The 23551-nt window shown below is 47.9% G+C and overlaps 1 protein-coding gene across 3 annotated transcripts in view; it reads left to right on the top strand.

Moving 5' to 3' along the window:
- The window catches only part of LOC135243244 (adenosine kinase-like), a 116009-nt gene that overhangs the window by 57212 nt on the left and 35246 nt on the right, over positions 1-23551 (top strand). For all 3 annotated transcript variants that reach the window (XM_064314927.1, XM_064314945.1, XM_064314936.1), the window contains exon 7: positions 20043-20213. In XM_064314927.1, the coding sequence (XP_064170997.1) occupies positions 20043-20213 (171 nt within the window). The remainder of the gene's footprint in view (positions 1-20042; positions 20214-23551) is intronic.

The following is a 23551-nucleotide window of genomic DNA, read 5'->3' as shown; positions in this document are numbered from 1 at the left end:
AACGCACGGGTCGCAGATGTGAGCGTTCTCGCAGCGGATGCCGCGCGGGGTTTTAGAAGCGTGGATTTCGCTCGACGCCGAGTTGACTGCTCCTCTCTCGCGGCTCAAACGCGTCGATCTGTAATTGTTCGCACGTGTGTGCATTTCCGCTCTGTGTTTGCTCAGAAGCGATCCGTGCTGAACTGCCGCGCTCCTCTAAACGCAGACGAATGGAGCTGCTCTGCGCCCTTTTTGGGGATATTTTGATCAGTTCTTGTCTTGACATCCTGCGGAGTCCGTCTATAACAGTCAGACTATAGAAATACTTTGAGTTTGGCCAGTCTGTATGGAATTGGTATTCCTACTTTCTTGAGTTTGGCCATATTTACCCATCCTCTTTTGAATTTCTCGATGAGTTTTCATAAGTTTGCCTCAAAATAGTCTGATATTATGTTGTGTATGATTTTATTTATTTTTGTATTTTTGTTTGATTATTTGTACGATAAGCAGTATTTTATAAGAATCCTGTACATTCCAAACCATTTTCCATCTGGTTTTTTTTTGTTGTAAAATAATAAGATGTCCTGTGGCAGTGACGCTGGAGCCTTGACGGTGCTACACCAGGCCTGGAAACAGCGGTTTGGGCGGTTTGAGAAGGGCAGTAAATCTCTCTTCCCGCCGTTTTCCCAGCAGACCTCCCGGATGCTGACGAGTCGCTTTGAGATTTATTTTTCGTGTGCTGCGTTGTGGCCGTCAACATTTTTTTTTTTTTTCCCCCATTTTTTGGGAGTGAAAGCCTTGGTGCTCGTGGCTGGGCCTCAATGCTGTGGTGGGGGGGGTTTGAGCATTGGGACAGGCCCAGAGCCGGCCCCCTGCAGCATTTCCGCTAAGTCCTCCTCCTCCTCTCCTCTGTGCAGACGCACTCTATAAGGGCCAGGCCCTTCGGTTAGCGTCCCTGATGGGAACGGACTCCAGTCACAGCTTTTTGTTTCATTCACAGTAAATTGACTTCGGGTTCGGTTTTTGTTTTGGAAAACAGTGATGCGGTTTCCAAACGAAAGAAGAGGCACAAAACTTCCTAACTGGCCCGTTTATCTTCAGCCGCAGACCCCCCAGTCACGGGATACACCAGGGCTGGCCTCCGCTTCCCCGCAGATCCGCGGCATGAACATTCACGTCACTCTCCGTCTGCGAATGCATCGCCGGATCAAGGTTGCGGAGACTCATAATTGTATTCAGAATGTTAATGTGAAGTTCTAACCGGCGCAGCTGTCGGCTGCGCAGACGTTAGGGCCTCGCACCCGGTTGTGTCTGATTCCGTTTGCCAGAAAGGACTTGTTTGCAGGGGAAATTAATGCGTTGCCTCGAAATGAGGCTGGTTCGGCAGAGAGAGCTGTTTGCGCACGGGCATTCCCGCTAAACTGCGTTTGGATCTTAGTGACCCTGCAGCCACAGTGCTTATATCACTGGTGTCCTGCAACTTGCACATATGTTCAGAATTTTATTGAACCTCCAACCATGTACTGTACAAGAAATAATTTTACATTAGGGCCTGACTGAGATCGGATGGTTATTTTTGAATTTGGATTCAAACTGTAAAATAGTTTGTTTCTTCTGGGAAATAGAAAAGATGTCTATGAACTGTGACCCAAGATGCCATTTATTTTACTCATTGCAAGTGTATGAAAGATCAGCCCCTTAATTTAAAAGGTTTGTTAGATGTTTCTGTATTCGTTCGTACACTGTATTGAGAAAAAAGAACCTTCACCTGCAAAGCTCACAGTGTGGCAGTGCATTTCTGTCGCTAATAATAACATTTTTTCTTTTTTTATTTCTAGTGAAAGGGAATCTAGAGGCACTATTGCAGAGAGATGTACAGACTGTTCGAGTGCAACAGGGCTGGAGATTTTTCAAGTGCTCTGCAGTGGCTTCTCCAAAGGAATAATGTGTTCTGTGTTCAGTTGGTACCTTTCAAAAGATTTTTATTTTTTAAAGAAGCAGTACTTCACTGGGACAAATATCATTTGACTGCTGTTTTTTTTTCTCTTCCCCCCCCCCCCGTTCTTCTCCTCTTTTCTTATCTTCCGAGCACAGGAAGTGGGCTAAATTTACTCTCCACTTTGAAGGCGTCAGGCGAGTTCAGCCCCATAAGTATTTCCTGTTGTGGCATTAATCTAAATCCATGAGAGCAGAACAGATTCCTCATCTGTGGAGGAGATAATGTTGGCCGGGTTATCGCGATTATGCAGCTGAAAGCCGCGGCACCAGCTGCGTGTGAATATTAAGGGTGGGCGAGGACTTCCTGTGAAATCATAAACGGATTAATGCAGTTCTCACCTTCCAGAACAATCAGAGGTGTTGAGCGTCTCTTCCGCGGATCATGTGATAAACATACATATGGATGTGTTGATGTACAGTAGAGAACAGCAGTTGGGCATCATCTTTGACAGTTGACTCCTACTTGCTAATGATATACTTTACATGGGTGGGTTTTTTTTTTTTCGTACTTGACAGGAACAATGATTGAATTTGCTACTGTATTGTATCATAATATTTATTTACAGACAAATGGTCATATTCATAATGAATGCACTGTGTTATCCTTCATCGAGCTCCAGGAATAAACGAAAGATGAATTATTAAGTATCATCAGTTCACGAAATGACAGCGGAACTGTCGAGAGCGACAATGGATGTCACCTTTCAGAACTTTCAGGCGGGATTATTAACTATGGAGTTATTAAATATGAAAATGGGTAAAATCACAGAATCTGTCCCATCCGGCGCAAGCTATTTATTTCCAGGCGAGTGATATTGATGATGAAAACCTCACTGTGACTCTGCCTCATCCCCCTGCGTCCTGTGGTGTCAGGAATCTGCTCTGTGTTGCTTGAAAAATTAGCAAGAAAAATATGTGTTGCTCATTGTTTTTTTTGGGGGTGGGGGTTGGTCTCACATTTTCAGAAATCCAGTCTCTGTGGCATTGAGCAGGAGAAATGTTGTTTTATTTTATATCTCGTGTTTTTTGTCATTTTTAGTTGTTCACACATTTTGTGTGACATGCAGTCGGGTTGGGTTGGGTGGGTGGGGGACTTTGGGGGAGGGGGCAGTGTAAGTGGGGAAATAAACAGGATGGGGTCTCCTGGACCAGAACACGAAGGGAGGTTAACAACGGGAAGAAAAGGTCTCTAGTGCACTTAAGGCTGAGGGTCTCCTCTGACCTGTTACTGTGTTCAGCTGCAATGAGGTCAGGGATGTTTCCTAACAGGGAGGATAAATATGTCATCCCAAAATAAATTCCTATTGACAGTCGCTAGCTTGTGGCACACGGGCTTTCAGTCAGACCCTTATTACATAGCATAGCCTAACATAGCATAGCATAGCATAATACAGCATGGCATAGTATAGCATAGCATAGCATAGTATAGCGTAGCATAGTACAGCATGACAAGGCATAGCATGGCATAGCATAGCGACGAGAACAGGTCATTCAGCCCAACAGCCTGCCATTTTCCGCTGTGTGTTTCTGTTCCTCTGCGCTGGTCGCCGTCCGTGGAGCCTGACAGTAGATGGTGTCTCTGAGAATGGTGTTTACATTTTTATTTTATTCTTTATTTTTTGAAACACTGGGAGGAGATGAATCTCGGGTGGCCTCTCTGTCAGTCTCCGCCTCGGTGTGGAAGAGCAGCGGCCTGTGTGACTGTGTGCAAATGAGACTCTGAGAGAGCGTGCTGTCCAAACCACAGCGCTTCTTCTGTCATGGTGCTCACAGATGGCTTGCCCCTGGGGACAGTTTCTCTCTCTCTCCCTCTCTCTCTCTCTCACTCCCTCCCTCTCTCCTTCTCCCCCTCTCCTCATGGGCAGCCTAGAAGATGCATGTGTATTTATGTGGAGATGGAGGGATGGCTGATGGTAACCAGTCCTGTTCCTGGAGATCTACCGTCCTCTCGGTGTTCATTTCAGCCCTGATTTGGCACACCTGACGCTAATCATTAGCATCTGAACCTGTTCAATGAGGTGTGCTTTGTTAGGGTTGGTTGTGTGCATGTGTGTGTCTGTGCGTGTGCGTGCGTGTGCATGCGTGTGTGTGTGCATGTGCGTGTGTGTGGGTGCGGGGGTGTGGGTGCATGTGTGTGCGTGTGTGTGTGCACACAAGCGTGAGTGCTAGTATGTGTAAACGTATTTATTATTGCTATTGGTGCAGCAGGCTATGAATTACATACTTTGTGATGATCTGGCTGCAGACTAGGCCTGTGTGAGTTAAATGGCTCGTGACTAAAGCGATCTACTGTGCCTCTTACCTGGTGCCTTGAGCACAAGCAGATCTGTCTACAGGGCAGTAAACTGGGCTCTATTACTTACCTTTGTGATAAATGTGAGCCACTTGCTTTCTGTGTCAAAGCTGTGCCGCGGCATTTTAACAAGTGAGTATTCTGTCACTCTGCACTGTCAAAACAGCCTTCTATTAGCATAGTCACCCCTGTATTTTCTTTATTTCTTATTGTATATATTTCAGTTGTTTTGTGTCCACTCTTCCCAAAAACTCAGCGTCTGTAAACTTTGAGCGAGGAGTACTGCAGTGCATGAAAAATGCATGGTCTTCTTCTTCAGGTTTTCCTCCCAGCTGGCTTAGTCGTCTCATATCCGTGTCCTCAAACCGGCCGATCAATTATGTACGACAGAGACAGCGCTGAACAGCAACAGTAGCAGCAGCACGTCAAACGGGCTCATCTTCAGCTTTTACACACGCATTTACTAATGAGCCTCAAATACAAACGTTTCATGACGTCTGAGACCAGGTGGGTCTTTAGCTGTGTGTGTGCAGGGGAACCGGCTCTGTTTGTACCGTAAACATTCCCAAACCGACGTCCTCCTCCTTCTCCCACGGTCAGAGTCCAGTGCACGGTCACGTACTGCATACGGTCAACTCAATCCCAGCGTTTGGGTGGGTTCCCCCCCCCCCCCCGCCATTCTGCCCCCTGTTCAGCCTGGACAGAGCTCACTGGCTCTCGCAGTGCTTCCTCTGTGCCAGCAACAGGCTTCTGAGCTCTAAATCACCGATGACATCACGCCCCACCCTGTGTCTGACGGTAAATGGCGCTCTGAGTAATGCCTGGCGCAGGTCAGCAGAATCAAAAGCATTATCCTTCTCTTATTTAACCTTCCAGCCACAGTCTGATATTGGAATGACATACTGCCATTATGGGCTGTGCAATCATTTAAAATCATAGCTTGGCTAAGAAAATATCCTAAAATCTTCGTCACGGTGAGGTACTGTGGACAGATTGACAGTTGACGGAAAAATTGACTTTTCTCTTACTGTTAGCTAAAATAAAATGGCTGAACCAGATCTAACAACCAGGAAGTGTAAGAGTATATGTTCCACCTTTCCACTAGGATGGCATTCCCCTCATTCTTTCTTGAAGCCAGCTGTGTTTCTGTCACTTGTTTCCTTTTTATCAGAAGAACCCTTTTAAGAAAAGATTAATCTTACACAGTGAGTTCTTTTGAAATTGGAGAATTTGATTGGTCTGATATGATGTTATACAATTCACACTAAAAATGAACTGGATTAAATCCAGTTTTATGCGTTTTATAGTAACCTCTCATGTTCTGACGGCTTTGTAATGTAATCTGTAAACAGGAAGTAATAATGCTTTACCTATCATCCCTTTCTCCTCGTCCTTACAGTAGTGCACACACTGCACATGCTCGCAGGATAGGAAATCCCTCTAAAGACCTCACCCCGTTACACAAATCTGAAACAGCATCCGCTGAAAAGGAACGTTTTGCGATTCGGTCACTTGATGTGTTTGTCATGTTAGACTCTGCCGTCGGCAGCACGCAGTACATCACATTACATTACATCACAGGCCTTCCGCAGACGCTCTTATCTCATTGGTCGAAAGGCCTGAGTGACATACTGTCCAGACCGTCCCGACACACGTCCAGCATCTCCGCGTGTGCAGTCTGTGAGGAATCGGCCACGGGGACCCCCCCTGCCCCCCCCCCCCCCCCACTCCACCAGTGCCAAACCGAGACCCACAACACCTCTCCAGGATCGGGCCGTTTCGGGGCGATCGATCTGGGGCTCGAGCGGGTTTAGCTCCATTAAGTGGTCATTTTTCCGATGCCTGGGGAGGGAAGGGTTAATGGCGGAACGCGCTTGTTGGGCCTGTGAAATAACACTGTTATGGATTGCCCTGAAATACAGGGGACGCCTCTGGATTTCATCTTCTTCTTCTTCTTATTTATTTATTTTTTTCTTTCGCTCACCGGTGTTTTTGTTGTCAGTTGAATCGATATCGCGCGCTCGGGATTCCAGAGACGTGCGGCGGCACCGTCGGTTTATCTCACCGCCAAAGAGAATTTGACAAGGAGGAGATAAACGCGCGGCTTGAGTTAACTTTGAGATGTTTTAATCGTCCCTGTAAGAGACCCCCCCCCCACGCTCCCGTCCGCGTGCCACCCCGTCCGCCGTGACCCCCCCCTCTCTCTCTCTTTCTCTGCGCCTCTGTTCCCCCCGCACGCCGAATTCAGACGCAGCGCCATCACCGTGACAACGGCGGAGAGAGAGAGAACGCCGTGTTCCCGCCGTCCCTCTCAATATTTAATGCCAAAGGTCAGAATGGGGGGAAAAAAGAAGAAGAAATCTCTCCTTCCATAAAACATTACTTACAAGGGTTTTGGTTTAATCGGTGTCCCTTCCAGACCCCCCCTGCCCCCCCCCCGGTCGGTCAGCACAGCGTCTCCACGCGGCGGCGTGTTTACGCCAGACTGATTATCGGGCAGTCATGGCCGCCGCTCTCCTGGGGGGGGAGACCCGCTGCTCACGTTGTGGTATCAGCGTTCTTCCGGAGAGTTCCGGTTCAGTTGAGTCACGCAAATCTTTCGAATGAGGCCTTTCATTAACGCACACACACACACACACACACACACACACGCACACATATGCACGCACATACAGAGGTGTGTGTTAGTCCACCCGCACACACGCTAGCTAGTCCACCCGCACGCATGCATGCGCGAGCTCGTCCGCACGCAGGTACAAGCTAGCCCGCACGCACGCATGCACATACGCTCGCACACACTAGTCCACCTGCACACACACACACATAACCTGCCGCACCACCTAGCCGCACCTAGTCCACCTGCACACACACACACGCTCGCACACACTAGTCCACACACACACACGCAGGCGTGATGCCGGTCCGCTCCGCGCCAGGTCGAGTGCCGCGCCCGGCGCGTCCCCTTGCGCTCGCCGCTGTTGTCGTTTGAGAGGGACGGGGAGGTTTCTCTGTGCCTCAGGCGCCAGATAAGGCCCCGGGCCTGGAGGGATTACACAGGCTGAGCTCTTATCTCTCCGGGAAACTCTCTGCCTGCTTAAGAGTGCTAGGAGTACAAATCACAAGGAGCCATTATTCACTGGAAGAGCTCCCACTCCCATGGAAAGTCATTACTGGAATGAGGAACAGCACTTAATTTTTTTAAAAAATAAAATAAAAAAATAAAACCTTTTAAAAAAATAAATAAATAAAAAATAAAACTTTTTTTTTATTTAAAATTTAAAAAAAAATAATATTTAAAAAAAATTTTTTTTTAGAAAACTAGAATGTGGCATTCCCACTTTGGGTGTGGTGGTGGAACGCTGCCTGGGATTCTGGGATTGAGTGAAGGCAGGTTCTGCGGAAACTTCCCGGAGTGCAGCGCCGGTTGTGAGGAGACGTTGGGTATCCAGCGGAAGTGTTCGCCCCTCAGACTGGAGACAGACGGCCAGGGGGACAGGAGACAGACGGCCAGGGACTCTCAGTAAACATTAAAAGCTTGTCCGCTCCGGGACACTCAGTAAAAATTAAAAGCTTGTCCGCTCCACGCGTTTCGTGCGTGTGATTAATGCAATCAGCTCTCTCTCTCTCTCTCTCTCTCCCTCCCCCCCCCCCCCCCTCTACCAGTGTGTCGCCACTTCAGGCTCGTATCGATCTGGAGAATTAGCCGCCGCCTTTCACCGCACAGTCTGTTATGTATGAATAACTAACGGGGGAAATATGGCCTTTTTTTATCCCATGATGCTACGCCTGAGCGTCTTGTGTGACTCGGTGGTCCCCCCCCCCCCCCAACCCCGCCCGGTGCGTACATGTATGATGCATTCGCTCGTGTCCCCTCTGGGGGGGGGAGGGGGGGCGGCTTATTATCCAAGTCTGTTATTATTGATTTTCGTCATGGAAATATGTCGCCAATTGTATACGTTATACGACTTCATTAGTATTCTAATTGACGTGTTATGTAAATTACATTTTCTCATTAGAGACTAAGTGGGTCATTTGCCACTGAGCTGTTCGTGTGCGCCCTGGTTTAGACAGCAGTGTGAACGGCATATTCTCACCAAGAAAAAAAAACAGGCTTTAATAAAATAAAAACCTGGCCAGACTGTCTGGGCCAGGAAAAGAATGTAAATGATTGCTTTACGGTTCAGGAGACTGGAGGAATGCACAGCCAGAAAAATCCATTTATTTATAGAAATCCTAGTGCTCACCCAGACTCGTTTGTTTGTTCAGCTTCTATTTCACAGGTTGGCGAGTACAGAGTATTAATTCCTGATACGTGAGGTCCTGAGTGGTGCTTTTTTTCCCCCACATACGCTCTCTTTAGTATTCAGCCCAACTAAGTGTGTGAAGATTCAACCATTTAAAGCGTATGAAGATTCAGCCTTTTAAAGCGTATGAAGATTCAGCCTTTTAAAGCGTATGAAGATTCAGCCTTTTAAAGCGTATGAAGATTCAACCATTTAAAGCGTATGAAGATTCAGCCTTTTAAAGCGTATGAAGATTCAGCCTTTTAAAGCGTATGAAGATTCAGCCTTTTAAAGCGTATGAAGATTCAGCCTTTTAAAGCGTATGAAGATTCAGCCTTTTAAAGCGTATGAAGATTCAGCCTTTTAAAGCGTATGAAGATTCAGCCTTTTAAAGCGTATGAAGATTCAGCCTTTTAAAGCGTATGAAGATTCAGCCTTTTAAAGCGTATGAAGATTCAGCCTTTTAAAGCGTATGAAGATTCGGCCTTTTAAAGCGTATGAAGATTCGGCCTTTTAAAGCGTATGAAGATTCAGCCTTTTAAAGCGTATGAAGATTCAGCCTTTTAAAGCGTATGAAGATTCAGCCTTTTAAAGCGTATGAAGATTCAGCCTTTTAAAGCGTATGAAGATTCAGCCTTTTAAAGCGTATGAAGATTCATCCTTTTAAAGCGTATGAAGATTCAGACTTTTAAAGCGTATGAAGATTCAGCCAATGGGGGCTCAGTGAAACTGTAGCTTCTTTTTATTGGAGGTGCTTTCCGGGGGCGACGAGGCCCATCGCTGTGTTTCTGACGTCACACCCTGACCGCTGTTGGGCGAATGGACAGGAACCACACAGTTATGCGCTTAGCTTGCACCCCACCGTCGTTTCAAACTTCCGACAAGGTCCCCCGGCCTCGCCCCAACACCTTATCCCCACGCGTGTGGAGCGCTTTATGCTAAAAATTAAATAATAATGTAAAATAAAATAAATAAATAAAATAGTGAAATAGTTTTTGTCGCTCTGTAATTCACCAGGGCCCAGATGCATTTCTCTGGTGCTGAGGGCCCACGTCCCATCGCCTTGACAACCGCTCTAACTACCTCAGGCCGGGCGATCGATGCCTGATCCATTTCCCCGCTGCGCAGATGAGCTGCTCCGGCTGCGTAGCATCAGCCTGGCCGTCCTGATGGGCTGCGGCTGCACGGGCTGGACGGGCTGGACGGGCTGGACGGGCTGGACGGGCTGGACGGGCTGGACGGGCTGGACCGAGCGTGCTTGCCCCGCGTGGCGAGAGGCCAAGAGCGCTCTCTAATATAATCCTCTCCATCGATCCCGTTTTTGTTGACTTGCGTAGTCCCCCCCCCCCCCCAAGCAATTACGACCCCCCCCCCCTCTCCCAGCCAGGCCTTTCAAGTGCTTTTCTTTTTTTTTGTGCCGATCATTAAACCTTTTTTGTCGATTAATTATGCTACTAATTTATAAATTAAGAGACCGCCACTGCGTTTGTGTGTTATTCTTTACCTGTGGTTCTTTTAAACCTGTGGTTCTTTTTACCTGTGGTTCTTTCTTACCTGTGTGTTTTTTTTAGTTTTTTTTTTTTAGCTGAGGTTCGTTTTTTTACCTGTGGAGCTTTTGGCACATTGTTTATCATGCCTCTGTAAGAATCAGCCAGTCCATCATACGCATAAAAGCTGTCAGTCAAACAGATGCTGATAAAGACCCACAGTTTATGTCTGCTTCTCTTGTCATGCTCACTTGATGTTGGAGTCAAACAGTCTGCTGTTATTTTTGAAGGCTTGTTTTTTTCTTTCCTCCCTGACAGTTGAGTTGAGGGTGGTAAAAATGATGTTATTCCTCGGCTTTCCTGACTTTGACATCCTCATCTGTTCTTCCTGTCTTTTTCGCGGCGCTGCCAAGAACTGTGGACCTGCCGATGTCATGTTGCCGCTTGCCCTCTGGAAGAAACGACGCGTCCTGCGTCTGTGGCAGAGTCCATCGGATTCCGTTGCAGTTGATCCATAATTGACCTCATCACTCAACCGGCATCGAAAATATAGCTAATTGGCGAAAGAATGCAATACCTGTCAAATCGCCGTCGCAACAATGATAGCTGTTTAACTCTCGTGTTGTGGGGTAACATAGCAGCTCGTGCCTAATATGGACCATAACACCAGTCACCTTTTCTGCAGAACTGCGGTGTTTCAGACTCCAGTCGTTCCTGTCAGTGCGTCAGATGATGTCTTTATATTGTCGGTATGCGCCAGTCTCATTCCGTGGACCAATCAGTGATGCACCAGTCTCATTCCGTGGACCAATCAGTGATGCACCAGTCTCATTCCGTGGACCAATCAGTGATGCACCAGTCTCATTCCGTGGACCAATCAGTGATGCACCAGTCTCATTCCGTGGACCAATCAGTGATGCACCAGTCTCATTCCGTGGACCAATCAGCGATGCACCAGTCTCATTCCGTGGACCAATCAGTGATGCACCAGTCTCATTCCGTGGACCAATCAGTGATGCACCAGTCTCATTCCGTGGACCAATCAGCGATGCACCAGTCTCATTCCGTGGACCAATCAGTGATGCACCTTTACACCTCGCAGCCTTTGAAATGTGGAAAAATCCTCGTTGTTCTCCTCTAAAATTTTGAATTCAATGGCCGGACCTTCGAAATGAGCGGGAGAAAGGGTGTCTCTCAGCGAGGAAGAGTCCTGCCATTGCTCCGGCTGTGCTGCTGTAAGATGCTGTGTGTCACGGAGTTTAATGGTGCAGGCTTTCAGCAAGAGTTTGAAGTATAATGCATGTTTAAACGAGTCACGTTCAGTTCACCAGTGTATGTGCGCCAACATGGAAGAGCAGCAAGTTCTGGTCAACACTCCCTTTACATTATTGTCCCAAAATTCCTCTTTGGAGAACAGACACGTCATCCAGGTGGACTCAGAGTGTGAGTGCTCCTACCTTTTACTGAGCACCAGGGATCAGAGCCAATTCACAGAAAACACTGCCGCGTTTCAACAGAGAAACGCTGGCTAGGGAGTGGCAGCGGTTGTCTGCAAGTGGTGGTGATGTCACAATGACTACAGCCAGTTAGTGTGTCAGCAATTCTCTCATTTTTAAAAAAAGAAAAAAGGAAAAAGGTTGACATGGTATGTTTGTATTCTTCATGGGAGCTCACAGCTCTGTTTATATAGATTTCCAGAAGGGCAGAGATTTGAAGGGCTTCACACTCAAGTAGCCGATAAATATCTGATCTAGCTATCAAACCGCCAACCCACCGTTAATTCCATCTGGAGGTTTAAAAAAAAAATTTAAAAAAACCCCTCCCATATTTAAACAGTTGTTGATTCTTCCATCTGGGACCGTCATATTCCAGCTGCAGTGGAGATGATTCATGCCTTTTAAACAGGGATGAATCATTAGAAGCCCTCTCCGCGCGCTGTCCCGCGCTCGAGGAGGACTGTGAGAGGGCTCCTTACGGGAGATTATCAGAGGGAGTTTAAATAACTCACACTCCCACAAATACCAGCGTCGAGCTCGACAGCTTTCGCAAGTTTGGGTTGCCCCCCCTGCCCCCCACCCCAACCCGCCCCTTGATGTTTGAAAGCGGTGTGACAGATGTTACAAAAAGCGTTATGAGGAGGGAATCTCGCGCAGAACGCTGACTTTTTTTTCCGCGGAGGAAAATATGTATCGAATTAACTCCCCCCGCCAGCGAGGCTCTGCCGCCCTGCGCCCCGTAACAATCGGGGCTTTGTTATTTTAGCCTCCACCAAAACCGAACACGATTCCACGGGTTCGTGCAATTACCTGCGATTTTCCAATCCCCGGCGCAAACCCTCGGTGGACGGACGCGTTCGCACAGTGGAAGATTGTCTCTTCAAAGCGGGCCCGTTTGAAAATGAGACGTGCGTTTTGCACAGAACGTGCAGACAGAGCTGCGCTGTTTCACTCTTTGACGACACGGAGAAACGCCAGACCTGCCTGTCGTGCTCTTGTCGATTTTTTACGCGGTGTTTCGAGCTGTGAATTGTGGGCCATTCAAACAGAAACCTCCTTTTCCAGACTCCGCCAGTTCGAGACATTTACCCGATAGGTTGATGCCTTCTGGAAATGTAAAAAATAAATGGTTTTATCTCTCTAAATAACATCTTAATATCTTTACATGCATAGATGTGTTTAATCGAATGGGGGACACATGGAAAAATTATGATATTTTGATATCTGTATATGTACGGTGTAGGTGCGTTTAGCTGACCGTTACTTCTATTAATGTTAAACAGGTGGTCGTTTCCTTCACATCCTGAACTAGCGGCTGATGAGCAGTTCCTCAAGCAGCAAGACTATTTTTTTAAAATGCATTTAGCACCTTACACACAACTGCACACCAAAAAAACGAATCCAGTTTGCGATGGGAATGTGTGACAGCTCCTGGGCCTTCCGCTGGCCTTTAACCTGCTCGCGTAAAACAGTCCCTTCTTTCCAAAAAAAGTGCTTTCTTTTTCTGCAGAAAGAATGTGCAGTTTTCTTTTGCGCATATTTATTTGGTTTGAACAGCCGTACTTAGACTGGGGAAATCTGTGCGCTGCCCCGAAGTTAATTAGAAATCTGCGGATTGGGGGCGCGGGTGGGGGGGGGAGGGGGGGTTTGGGGGGGGGGGCACATATGCACGCACGCTCGACCGTTTGCGCGAGTCTTCTGAAGCCGCCTGCGATTCGACTGTAGCTCGCATATGGCGACTGTAAGGAGTCTGAACTGGAGAGTTGTGCGCTGAATTATTATGTGGATTAGTATTGGCATTTGAAGGCTCTTGGCTTTAAAACTTGTCTGTATAAATCCCCCAGTACATTCCTCTGAGTTTTTTTTCTCCCCCTTCTCCTCTCAGACTGGTCTGTAAGTCTATCCAGCTTTTTTTTTTTTTTTCTATTTAACTGCAGTTCAAAGACTTGCAGAAAGCCATTGATCTGCAGGACCTGCGAAAGCTGGTCTCATAACAGCATTTGCTGAGATCCCCTCGTAATTACTCAGGCCCTCCCCCCAGCCCTCGGATTCGCGCGACCTTTGACCCCTTCGACAGAATCGGAACACGGCGCGCGGAGCGCGGCGCTTTTGGTGCCGTCGGTGTTCCGGCGTTAAATGTGCCGTGGGTTAATGTAATTACACGATCCCGTGGCTGTACAAATTACAGCCGGGCGCCCGCTCTCCTGATCTGCACAATAACGCTCCCCTGAGCTGTGAGTGCGGGGGGGCGGGGGTGAGGGGGGGGGGCAGGGGGGGTGGGCTCTTTAATAGACTGCAGCATGAAAAACGCGCGGCTCGGATTGCGCTGCAGGTTAGATAACTCCGTCAGACCCTGTCCCGAGGTGGATGTCAGGCCTAATGGCACTAGTGATTATTTATTTATAGCGATTATTGCTAAATCGCTGATTACATTTTTTCCCCCCTCTCCTCCAGTGTCTAATTTCTTTTACACATTCATTTTTCGGATTGGAGGGCATGTCATCTCCTAAGTAAATTGATTTTTTATAAAATGCCATTAGACGTGAATACGATCTCCACGGGGCCAGCTTTAGTTATATAACCAGTAAAAAAATGCCCTCCCTGCTTCTGTGCGGTGCATCGCCAGTCGATCAGTTTACCCCATTGACTTCCGGGGAGAACACGTCTGCATGGAGACCCATGGGGGAAAGGCATGTTACCCATTTGCTCTCCCCGTCTCGTTAAACCGAGTCCATGTGACCTTTTCAGAGGAGTTTTGAGCAGAGAGCGGTTTGAACGTTCAGAGCACAGCGCATTGGAGACAGGGCTAGGCCGCGGCGACAGGTCAATTTCTGAGCCCAGCGTTCTCCTTTCATGCTTTAGATTCAGGGGTATATATATATATATATATATATATTGGACCTGTCCTGGAATATTATGTTGACGTTTATTTTCCCATTTTGTTCATGATACTCTTCAGTGTGTGTGTTTATGTGTGTGCACATGCGTGGGTGCGTGTTTATGTATGTATGCATGCATGTATGTATGTATGTGGGTGTGTGCGTGTAAACACACGTGCATGCATTCACACACGTTTTTGTATTTACACATGCACTCGTGTTTGTATGTCTTCGTGCATGCGTGCATTTGGTGCCCTTTCTGTGTATTAATCTTTGCCAGATCTTTGTTCATTACGTCTGAAAAAAACTATTTTATTTACTCCCCAAAAAAAAAGCTCATTGTAATTGACTCTATCGTGGCTGACAAAAGTCTGTATTGTAACACCGGTTGGCTTCTGTTCAGCTGTGACGCTGCTGGCTCGCGTTCAATGCCCAGAGAAGAGCGTGGATTCCTCAGGATCTGATAAGGTCTTCCAGAACACGATTCTTAATGTTCGCAGAAGAAAAAACAGATGCTATCTGAAGAGTCAGATCATGAAATATGCAGAACATCAGACGTATTTTAAAGCCACTGGTATGTGGAGTAGGACTGCTTCTCTTTGAAACAGATTTATCCCTTCCATTGACTTAACTGTGTCCCTGCTTCTAAATGAAACCAACTGGCTTCTTTTCTTTTCTGTGAACAATAATCCTGCATTCTGTTATGTTTTAACAGTACAGTATCTTCTCAAAATGATTTACGCATTCTCCTTTCAATTTTATTTTATAACGTTCTGTATTGTCAACTAAATTTCAGACTGCTAGATTATGTTTATGGATCTGGACTGCGTTTGTAATTTAACGGAAAATGATAATATTTTATCCTGTTCACTTTCCGATATAGTAGGTTGGATGTAATAATCAGTGGCTATATTTTTATAAGAATGTTTAGGCCAATGTAACTTAATGAGCATATGTGTTAGAAGCACCCATGATCAACCTAAATAGTAAAGTTTCAATTCAAAATCGACTTTTTCATGTGACACAATTCTTGTTAACGGATGAATTTCCCGGAAGGGGGCTTGGCTGAAACTTACTGTGGCTTCCCGATTGTGATTTTAACCTCGGTGATGAGTCACTTCATTGGATTTCCTGTCTTTGTGCAGGGACATAATTTGACAGTTTCTGGCAGTGATGTAATTCTCTTAGGGATTTACACTGCTTTACACATGAAATAAAGTATTTTCATTTTTCCAACTAATAGCTTCAGCTAATGAGCTACAACAGCCTGTAATTTGCCTTGCAAATCCAAGACTTTCTGGGTGATTAATAGAAATAGCTTGTAAGCATCTGTGTTCTACAAGGTCTAGTTTTAGACGAGATTTAACAAGGTGACGTGAAGATTTGATGTGTTGTTTTTTGTGAATTGTTGTGTGAAACAGGCAGGCTGCCACTCACTTTGAAACAGTGTATTCTGTTCGTGCAGGATTGTGAAAGTAAAACTAAGCTATCCACCACAGGTGGCACTGTACCTGTGGATGCACTGTAGAAACACTTGGCCTGTGTTGTGTTGGTCATTATCAGGAGGCCACTTCACCAAAAAACCTGATGACTTAACAAAAAGTCCTTGGAATTCTGTTCTTTTTACACCGGTGTTCCGTAGCAATGGAAATGCAAAATACAACATAACTACAAACTGAAAAGAAATGAAGAATTAGGATAAACCTGGTGGTTCTCATGGTAAAATTAGAATTTTTGTTTTTTGTTGGTGGGGGGGGGGGGGGTGTTGGAACCACGGTAACATTCTGCACGTAGTTGTCTTCCTGTGTGTCAGACGGCGCTGATGACACACCGCCAGCCCTCAGATACTGACTCCTCACGCTCCTGTGCAGGTTTGCAGAGGTAGAGGAGGCGGTTAGCGGCGTGTGCTAACGCATGAGGTCGATCTGCGGAGCTCCGTTTAATTCCACGTAATGAAAGCTGTCTGCCTCGGCGCATGATGGGGGGGGGGGGATCTTGCCTGGGGGCGGGGGGGGGCTGTTTGTGACGGGCTCTATAGACGCACTAAACACAGGCAATCTGGAAGACGTTTATCAAGCCAGAACAAACTCCTCATGGGGAAAATACTTTCAGCTTTGAGAAAATGTTGTATAAACAAACACGAATTAAGCACAGAAAAAAAAGTAGAAAAAAAGAAATTCTTCTGACTGCGTGCCCGGACTCCGCAGAATGAATATGAGAACCTCAGGTAATTGTTGGGTTTGCTCAAGAGCTTTCCAACCCCTACTGATTCTCTCCAAATAAAAGAGTATCAGGTGTACTTACAGCTAACCTTGGATGGGATTTGTCATATCACCACTGAGTTTAATGTGGAAACTGTGGATGTCCGGGCTGGTTCTGTCATTTCCATTGGAATCGTGTATGTTCAGCTACCTTCAGTTTGCAGGCTTTTATTTCCTTATTAAACTCCCATCATATATTATATTTTGAAAATGCGTTTGCAGTGATGGCTCTGCACATTATTATTATTATTTTTTATTTTTCTTTTTCAAACGTCGATCTCACAGTCACCATCATCCCAAAGAAGGAACAGCCAGGCAGTGAATTGTGATGCTGTGTTTTAAACTTTAATGAGCAGAATCAAAATAGCATTGTGTGTGTGTGTGTGTGGGTAAGGGGGTGGGGGGCAGGGGGCGGGGGGGATTTTCCTTTTGGTAACTTCCACATGTCACATATTAAAATGGCCTTTCTAAAATAGGAGTCTTTCACGTCTTGCATGTCCGGGTTATTATTAGACGAGTGCGTTCACTCTGTCTGATTGTACACAGATATTCTGATTCTCCAGAAGGGCTGCACAGTCTTATAAGAAAAGGGTCATTTTAGTTTTATCCCAGCTCTACCACACCTCGAGTGCAGGGCCTTATGGGTAGACTGACACCAGCACAAAGCCGTGTAAAAAAAATATTCCATACGCTTATGAATGCATGTTTCATGGCCAGGGCTGTGAAGGGCTGTGTTTCTGATATCGTGAAGCCCCAGCGTAGAACCTCTAATGCACTTCTGTCTCTGAAAATGACACCCGGTACTTCGCTACTCAGTTTGTTACATGAAGAAAGGCCAGTGTTGGGTGCAGATTATGGCATTCTCACAGATAGCTTGTGGGTTAATGTGAATGTTATATCGGAAATCAGTGAGCATTTTTTTTTTAAAGGTTCTGCTGCGTCTGCCTGAACGGGGCGTTTGTGGTCTGGTTGTTAAAGTTCACGTCCTCGCGGGATATTCGATAGATGTGCGGCCCTTTGATCTGGGGGCAGTGTTGTGGTCGCGGCGAGAGTTTATCTTCGGCAACAAAAAGGGCTATTAACGTCTGAAAACAATCTCGCCACCTCTGACACGTTGGCACGCTCCGAGAGGAAAATGTCAGGGTCAACGAGAGGCCGTTTGCTGGAAGGGGGGTTCAGTGAATCTCAGAGACCTTTCAGAACATGTGCGTTTAAAACGCCGCCGCTTTGGAGAGCTAGCGAGAGCTAGCGAGAGCTGACTCTCAAAACATAAAATAGAAGAAACCAGTTCAACGCCTTTATTAAATTATACGAGTCTGTCTTTTTCAATTTCATCTTAAACCTGACACAAATTGTGTCCACACTTTTCTGCAGCACCACACTTATCCTCAAGGTCAAGGCAAAGACTTCAAGGTCGCCGTGGCTCTTGATGAATCTTTTAGTTGCGAGTTTCTGATTACTTGTGAATTCACAGTGCTCCATTAGGCCCGACCATTATTCATTCTTGCAGCTTCTTTATATCGTAGATGGCCTTAAAAAGTTCAAGTCCACCTTCCACCGTCCAAATTACGGTCAATATAAATTCTAATATACAAAATATACAGGCTCCAAACATCCATTTCTCTTTAATTACACAAAATAATTGTTTATACAATATGTTCTAAGTGCCACAGTACTAGTTCTTAAACTCTACTTAATCACCTACTACCCACCTGTTGAGGAGCGCTTCATTTGGGATATCTCCAGTCTGGCACTGGGATTCTTACTGAATGTTCGGGTGCATTTTGTTTGTCTTTGTGCCGCTTTGTGAACAGTACAGTTTGTGTTTCCCTCAGCCTCCTGACACATGAAGGTCACTTATCGCATGGCTCGAAGGAGCCCCTCAGTTTTACACGCACCGAAAGCTTTTTGTATCGCCGTCAAAAATGTCCAGTGTTAGAATCTCTTAGAACCCCTCCCCCCCCCCCCTCGCTGTGTCGCAGGGTATTATGAATAATTGTACAGCTTTAAAAAACGGGGTTGAGAAGATGGCTGTGAAAAGCGGTGTTTTGTGTGGCTGGCATCGGGGCGGCGGGGTCAGGTTTCGGGTCTGAGGCGCGGAGGTGTCTCCTTACCTGGCCTGTCTTCGGTCGCACAAAGCGCAGAGCAGCGCCTCTCCGGTTACCCCGTGAGGAGCGTCCCCGACAGAACTTTTGTTTTCCGCATCGCGGGGTCCGAGCGCCTCGCTTCCTGGGGGCCCGGGCTCTCCGCCACACGGGCCCGAGAGAGAGGGAGAGAGAGAGAGAGAGGGAGAGAGAGAGGGAGGGAGGGAGAAGGAGAGAGGGAGGGAGAGAGGGATGGCTTTCTCAGGCTGGCTTGAGTCGAGTGGAAAATTATCATTTCTTTCCACTTACCTTTGATCTTTGTGTATGTGATTAAAAAAATATTTTTGACAAACTGTACGGTTTGTCTAACGCAGTCAGTAGGGAGAGAGTAGGTATTTTCCTCCAGTACTGGCCTTCTGTGGAAGGTGCCCTTTGTTTTTCTGAATTGTACTCCTGCACTGTTGTCGAGTCCAGACCAATTAAGGAGTCCACTTGTCATCATTTGTCCTCGTTAATCTCGTGTTCTGCTCTTTATCCCGCCGTGCGAAATCAGATTTTCTCAAATTTGTGCATATCTGCGTGAGCTGTCTGTGCGTTTCGCATCGGGAAGGAGCTTTAGCATGGGAAATGGTGTTTAGCATGGGAATGAGCTTTAGCGATCGGGGAATGCGAGTTTAGCATGGGAAGGTGCGTTTGAGCACGGGAATGCAGCGTTTTAGCATCGGGAATGCTGCTTTTTAGCAGGGAATGCTGCTTTTTAGCATCGGGAATGCTGCTTTTTAGCATTGGGAATGCTGCTTTTTAGCATCGGGAATGCTGCTTTTTAGCATCGGGAATGTCGCGTTTTAGCATCGGGAATGCTGCGTTTTAGCATCGGGAATGTCGCGTTTTAGCATCGGGAATGCTGCTTTTTAGCATCGGGAATGCTGCGTTTTAGCATTGGGAAAGCTGCGTTTTAGCATCGGGAATGCTGATTTTTTGCATCGGGAATGCTGCGTTTTAGCATCGGGAATGCCGTTTGCGTGAGTCTCTACGGTTCTGCATCGAACCTGTCAATCATTCAGTCTCCTTTTATTTTAGCATGCCTCCCGTCCCCAGCCGAACGCAGGGGAGGCAGCTGTGAGAAAAATCAAATGAAGTTGTAATGACATTAATCCTCGCCGATAAACAGATATCACACACGAGGAAAATAACAGGCAGAATTCATGATGGAAATTGAATTGCAGGCCTGACTTTTGTGTAATTTTTATTTTTATTTATTTATTTTTCTCTTCTTTTCCAGGGTTTCTTCCTGACGGTGTCCCCGGAGTCCATCCTGAAGGTGGCGAGGCACGCTTCGGAGAACAACAAGATCTTCGGCCTCAACCTGTCCGCTCCCTTCATCAGCCAGTTCTTCAAGGAGCCCATGATGAAGGTCATGCCGTACGTCGACATCTTGTTCGGGAACGAAACGGTGAGTCAGACGCTTTCCCGTCCGTTTCGCGCCGCTTGGTCACCGCGACCCCAGAGGTGACGTGGAGGCTCACAAGCGGCCTTAGTGAGCCCTGTAGCTGAAGTGTGGTTGTGTGTGGTGTGTGTGTGTGTGTAGGTGTGTGTGTATGTCGTGCCTGTGTGTGATGTGGGGTGTAGTGGTGTGTGTGTTGTGTGTGTGTGTGTTATGTGTGTGTGTGTGTTAGCATGTGTGTATGGTGTGGGTGTGTGTGTGTGTGCGTGTGAGTGTGTAGTTGTGTGTGTGGTGTGGTGTTGGTGTCTGTGTGATGCATTTTCCCTACTCCTCCCTGCCCATTTAACATTTCTCTTGGACAGCGGATAAGGAGCCGGATAAGAATTAATCCTGTAATCATTCATCGTAACGGCATCACGATTTCATGGCGTTTAATCTATTGATTTTTTTTCGCGGCTGAGCTGAGTGGAAGTGAATAGTCAGGGGGAGGTCACGGCAAGGTCACGGGGGCGCAGTGGTGGGGAAGTGGCTCGTGACTAAGCAGCTGATAAGCCAGTCCAGCAGAATATAATGGTGGAAGCTTTTTAAATATTTTTTTATTTATTTAAAAAAAGTGTTTCATTTTTTCTGTTCTGGAGAGGAGCTGTGCGACTGCTGCACAGGTGTGACTTATACAGCAGGTGATATCTGAGGCGTGAGATTCGCTATCAAGGCCTGGCAGTTGGCGGTGGTGCCTGCTGAAGAAGGCATCCGTGTCTGTACTGGGTGTCTGTGCTCTGTGTTTGTACGCGTGTCTTGACCGTGGAGCGTGTTGTACTGACATGGTGCTGGGCGTCCGTGCGAGCTCGTGCGACCCTGATGAGGGGTGTACTCGGCGATGCTAAAGCACAGGGGTTGGTTGGGGGGTCAGGCCTGTGACACATGGGGGGAGGACTGCAGATGAAGTTTGCCGTGCAGACCCGATGACAGTGTACTTTCTCTCTTGAATAATGAAATTTAGCATTCAACCAGCACACTCACTTTCTCAAAAAGACATCACACCATCACACACACACACACACCTATATTTGTGTGTGTGTGTGTATGTGTTCTTTTCTTGTCTGTCTGAGTTCTTGGTTGCTTTTTATTAGCAGGAACACTTGGACCAGACAACAATACACCAGTAAAATCTCACTGCCGCTGCTGAGTGCCATTATCACTTCATTGTTATGTAGCTGACTTTACAAGGAGATTAAAAAAATTAACTGCTCAAGTAGAGCTGCATTCGTGCTCATTTCTGCTAAAGATGAGTGTTCACCTTGAGGGAGCTCTCATCGTAAGGTTATGTTTGAGCCTCAGGGCCCTAAAGCTCGCAGGGCACCCCGGTGCAGAGCTCTGTCCCGCGCTGGGGCTTGTTTTAAACAGAGGGGCTCTGCGGTGGCTACGCGGGCCTCGCCCAGCTGGCTATGTAGGAGCGTTCCCGGCCTGGCAGATTCGGGTCCGCCGTTTCGCCTCAGCGCAAAGAGCGGAGAGGTGACGCCGTCGCCGTGGAGAGGCGGGAAGACAGGACGGCTGATTGCTGATGGCAAACACACAGCGTAACGACCGGGGACCGGCACTGGCCCAACGGAGAGCCTGTCGGTCCCGGGCTCCGAGCACACGGCATAAACCCGGGAGCGTGACGTCAGCCCAGCGTCTGAACAGGCCGCTGGTAACGAGCCGCTTTACGCCCCCCGCGCGTGGGCGTGTCCCATCGCCGCCGGCTCCGCCCACTTCCCGCCACTCGCGCCCGTGACCGCCCAGGAGGAGCGTACGCGGGTGTAACTGAAACTGAGAGACCCCAGAAGAGCGGGTCTCCGTCTGGAACTGAAACTACGTAACCAGGGTGTTTGGGGTCGAGTTGCGGTGGCGGTGCTGATGTAAGTATTTTTCCAGTAGGGCTGAAGTTGGGGTGTGCGTGGGGAGGGGGGGAGGGGTGCGATTTCCTCCAAGGGCCTCCCGGGGCTGTGAGGGGGACTTCTTCCATTACCCACCCCCCCCACCCCCCCACCCCCCATCAACCTGAGCGTTTCCATGTTGGCGCTCCCCCAGCAAAGCGGAGGATCCGCCACTTCCTGTCTCCCCTCACACGCTGACACCAAAAGCCCATAAAAGGCCGGATTCTGTACCTGACGACAGCGGAAGAGGATGCAATAAATGTTTCTTTTAAGGCGGAGATCCTGTCTGTGGATCAGCCCGGCCACGCCCCGGGGGCGATGAGGTCATCCGCCCTCCCTCCCGACCGTCCCCCGATCGTCCCACGGCGTGCGGATGGGGCCCGCAGTCCAGCCCAGAGACGCGTCACGTCGATGTTCGGGAAGAGGAAGAATGAGTCAGAAACGACCCCCCGAGGTTTACATTCGGAGAGAAACCATTAAAAGACGTCAGCAGCTGCAGCAGCAGTCACAGGACTGATCAGGGTTCACACCGCACGTGTGCGAGAGAACACCTCCGGTCGAATGTCAAGTTTCAGGAAAGTTTCATCTTTTTTGCGAAGGAAACGGTTGCATATTGAACACATGCATTTAACATTTCTCCATCCATCCAGCACTTTCCTGGATGCATTTTGAGAATCTGAGGAACCAGAGAAAGTGATGAATGGTCACGATCTAGAGTGGATTTGGAGAGGAAGTGGACTTTCTGATTTGACGTTCCTGCTCATGGGTCTGGGTTTCTTTGCTAAAACGCGTTCGGCCTTCGTTTAATTTCACCCCCCCAAAATAACTGCCGCTGAAGGTATTAAATATTCCCCTTCTCTCCTTTTCCATCTCAGGCTGTATTTGTATGAATTGCTGGGTGCAGCTGCGCCCGACGTGCTGTGGTAGCAATACTACCCCAGCAAGAGTCCTGGGGGGGGCTTCCTACCCCAGCGAGAGTCCTGGGGGGGGCTTCCTACCCCAGCGAGAGTCCCGGCTCACTGGGGGCCCTGCGTATGAGGGGGGGGGGGCGCGGGCGGGTTTGTGGGGGGAACCCTGCTAACGGCTGTGAGTGTGCATCGCGGGACAGTCTCTGAACTCCTCCAGACTGAGCCGTAGAGTATCTGAAGCTGCGGGGGTTAAGAGAGAGGTCCTCCACGGCGCGCGAAACCGCGGGGCGGAGTCTCAGCGGGCGGGCCGAGGCCGCGGGTCCTCTGAGGGAGGGAGCGTCACGGCGTGTGCGAGCGGAGACAGTGTCCTGGGAGCCGATCGATGGCGGGACAGCGGGAGAGCGGCGCTGGCGTTGGGGGGGGGGTCGCTGCGTCTCTGTCACAGCGGGATCGAGCGCAGGATGTCAGCTTGCTGCCGGAGTGAAGCTGAGAAGTTTAGCAGCGCCGCGCTCCGATACCCGAC

This window comes from Anguilla rostrata, chromosome 2, assembly GCF_018555375.3.
Source record: "Anguilla rostrata isolate EN2019 chromosome 2, ASM1855537v3, whole genome shotgun sequence".
Classification (NCBI taxonomy): domain Eukaryota; kingdom Metazoa; phylum Chordata; class Actinopteri; order Anguilliformes; family Anguillidae; genus Anguilla; species Anguilla rostrata.
The sequence above is the reverse complement of the archived record's forward strand: the minus strand, read 5'-3'. Positions and strand labels throughout refer to the sequence as shown.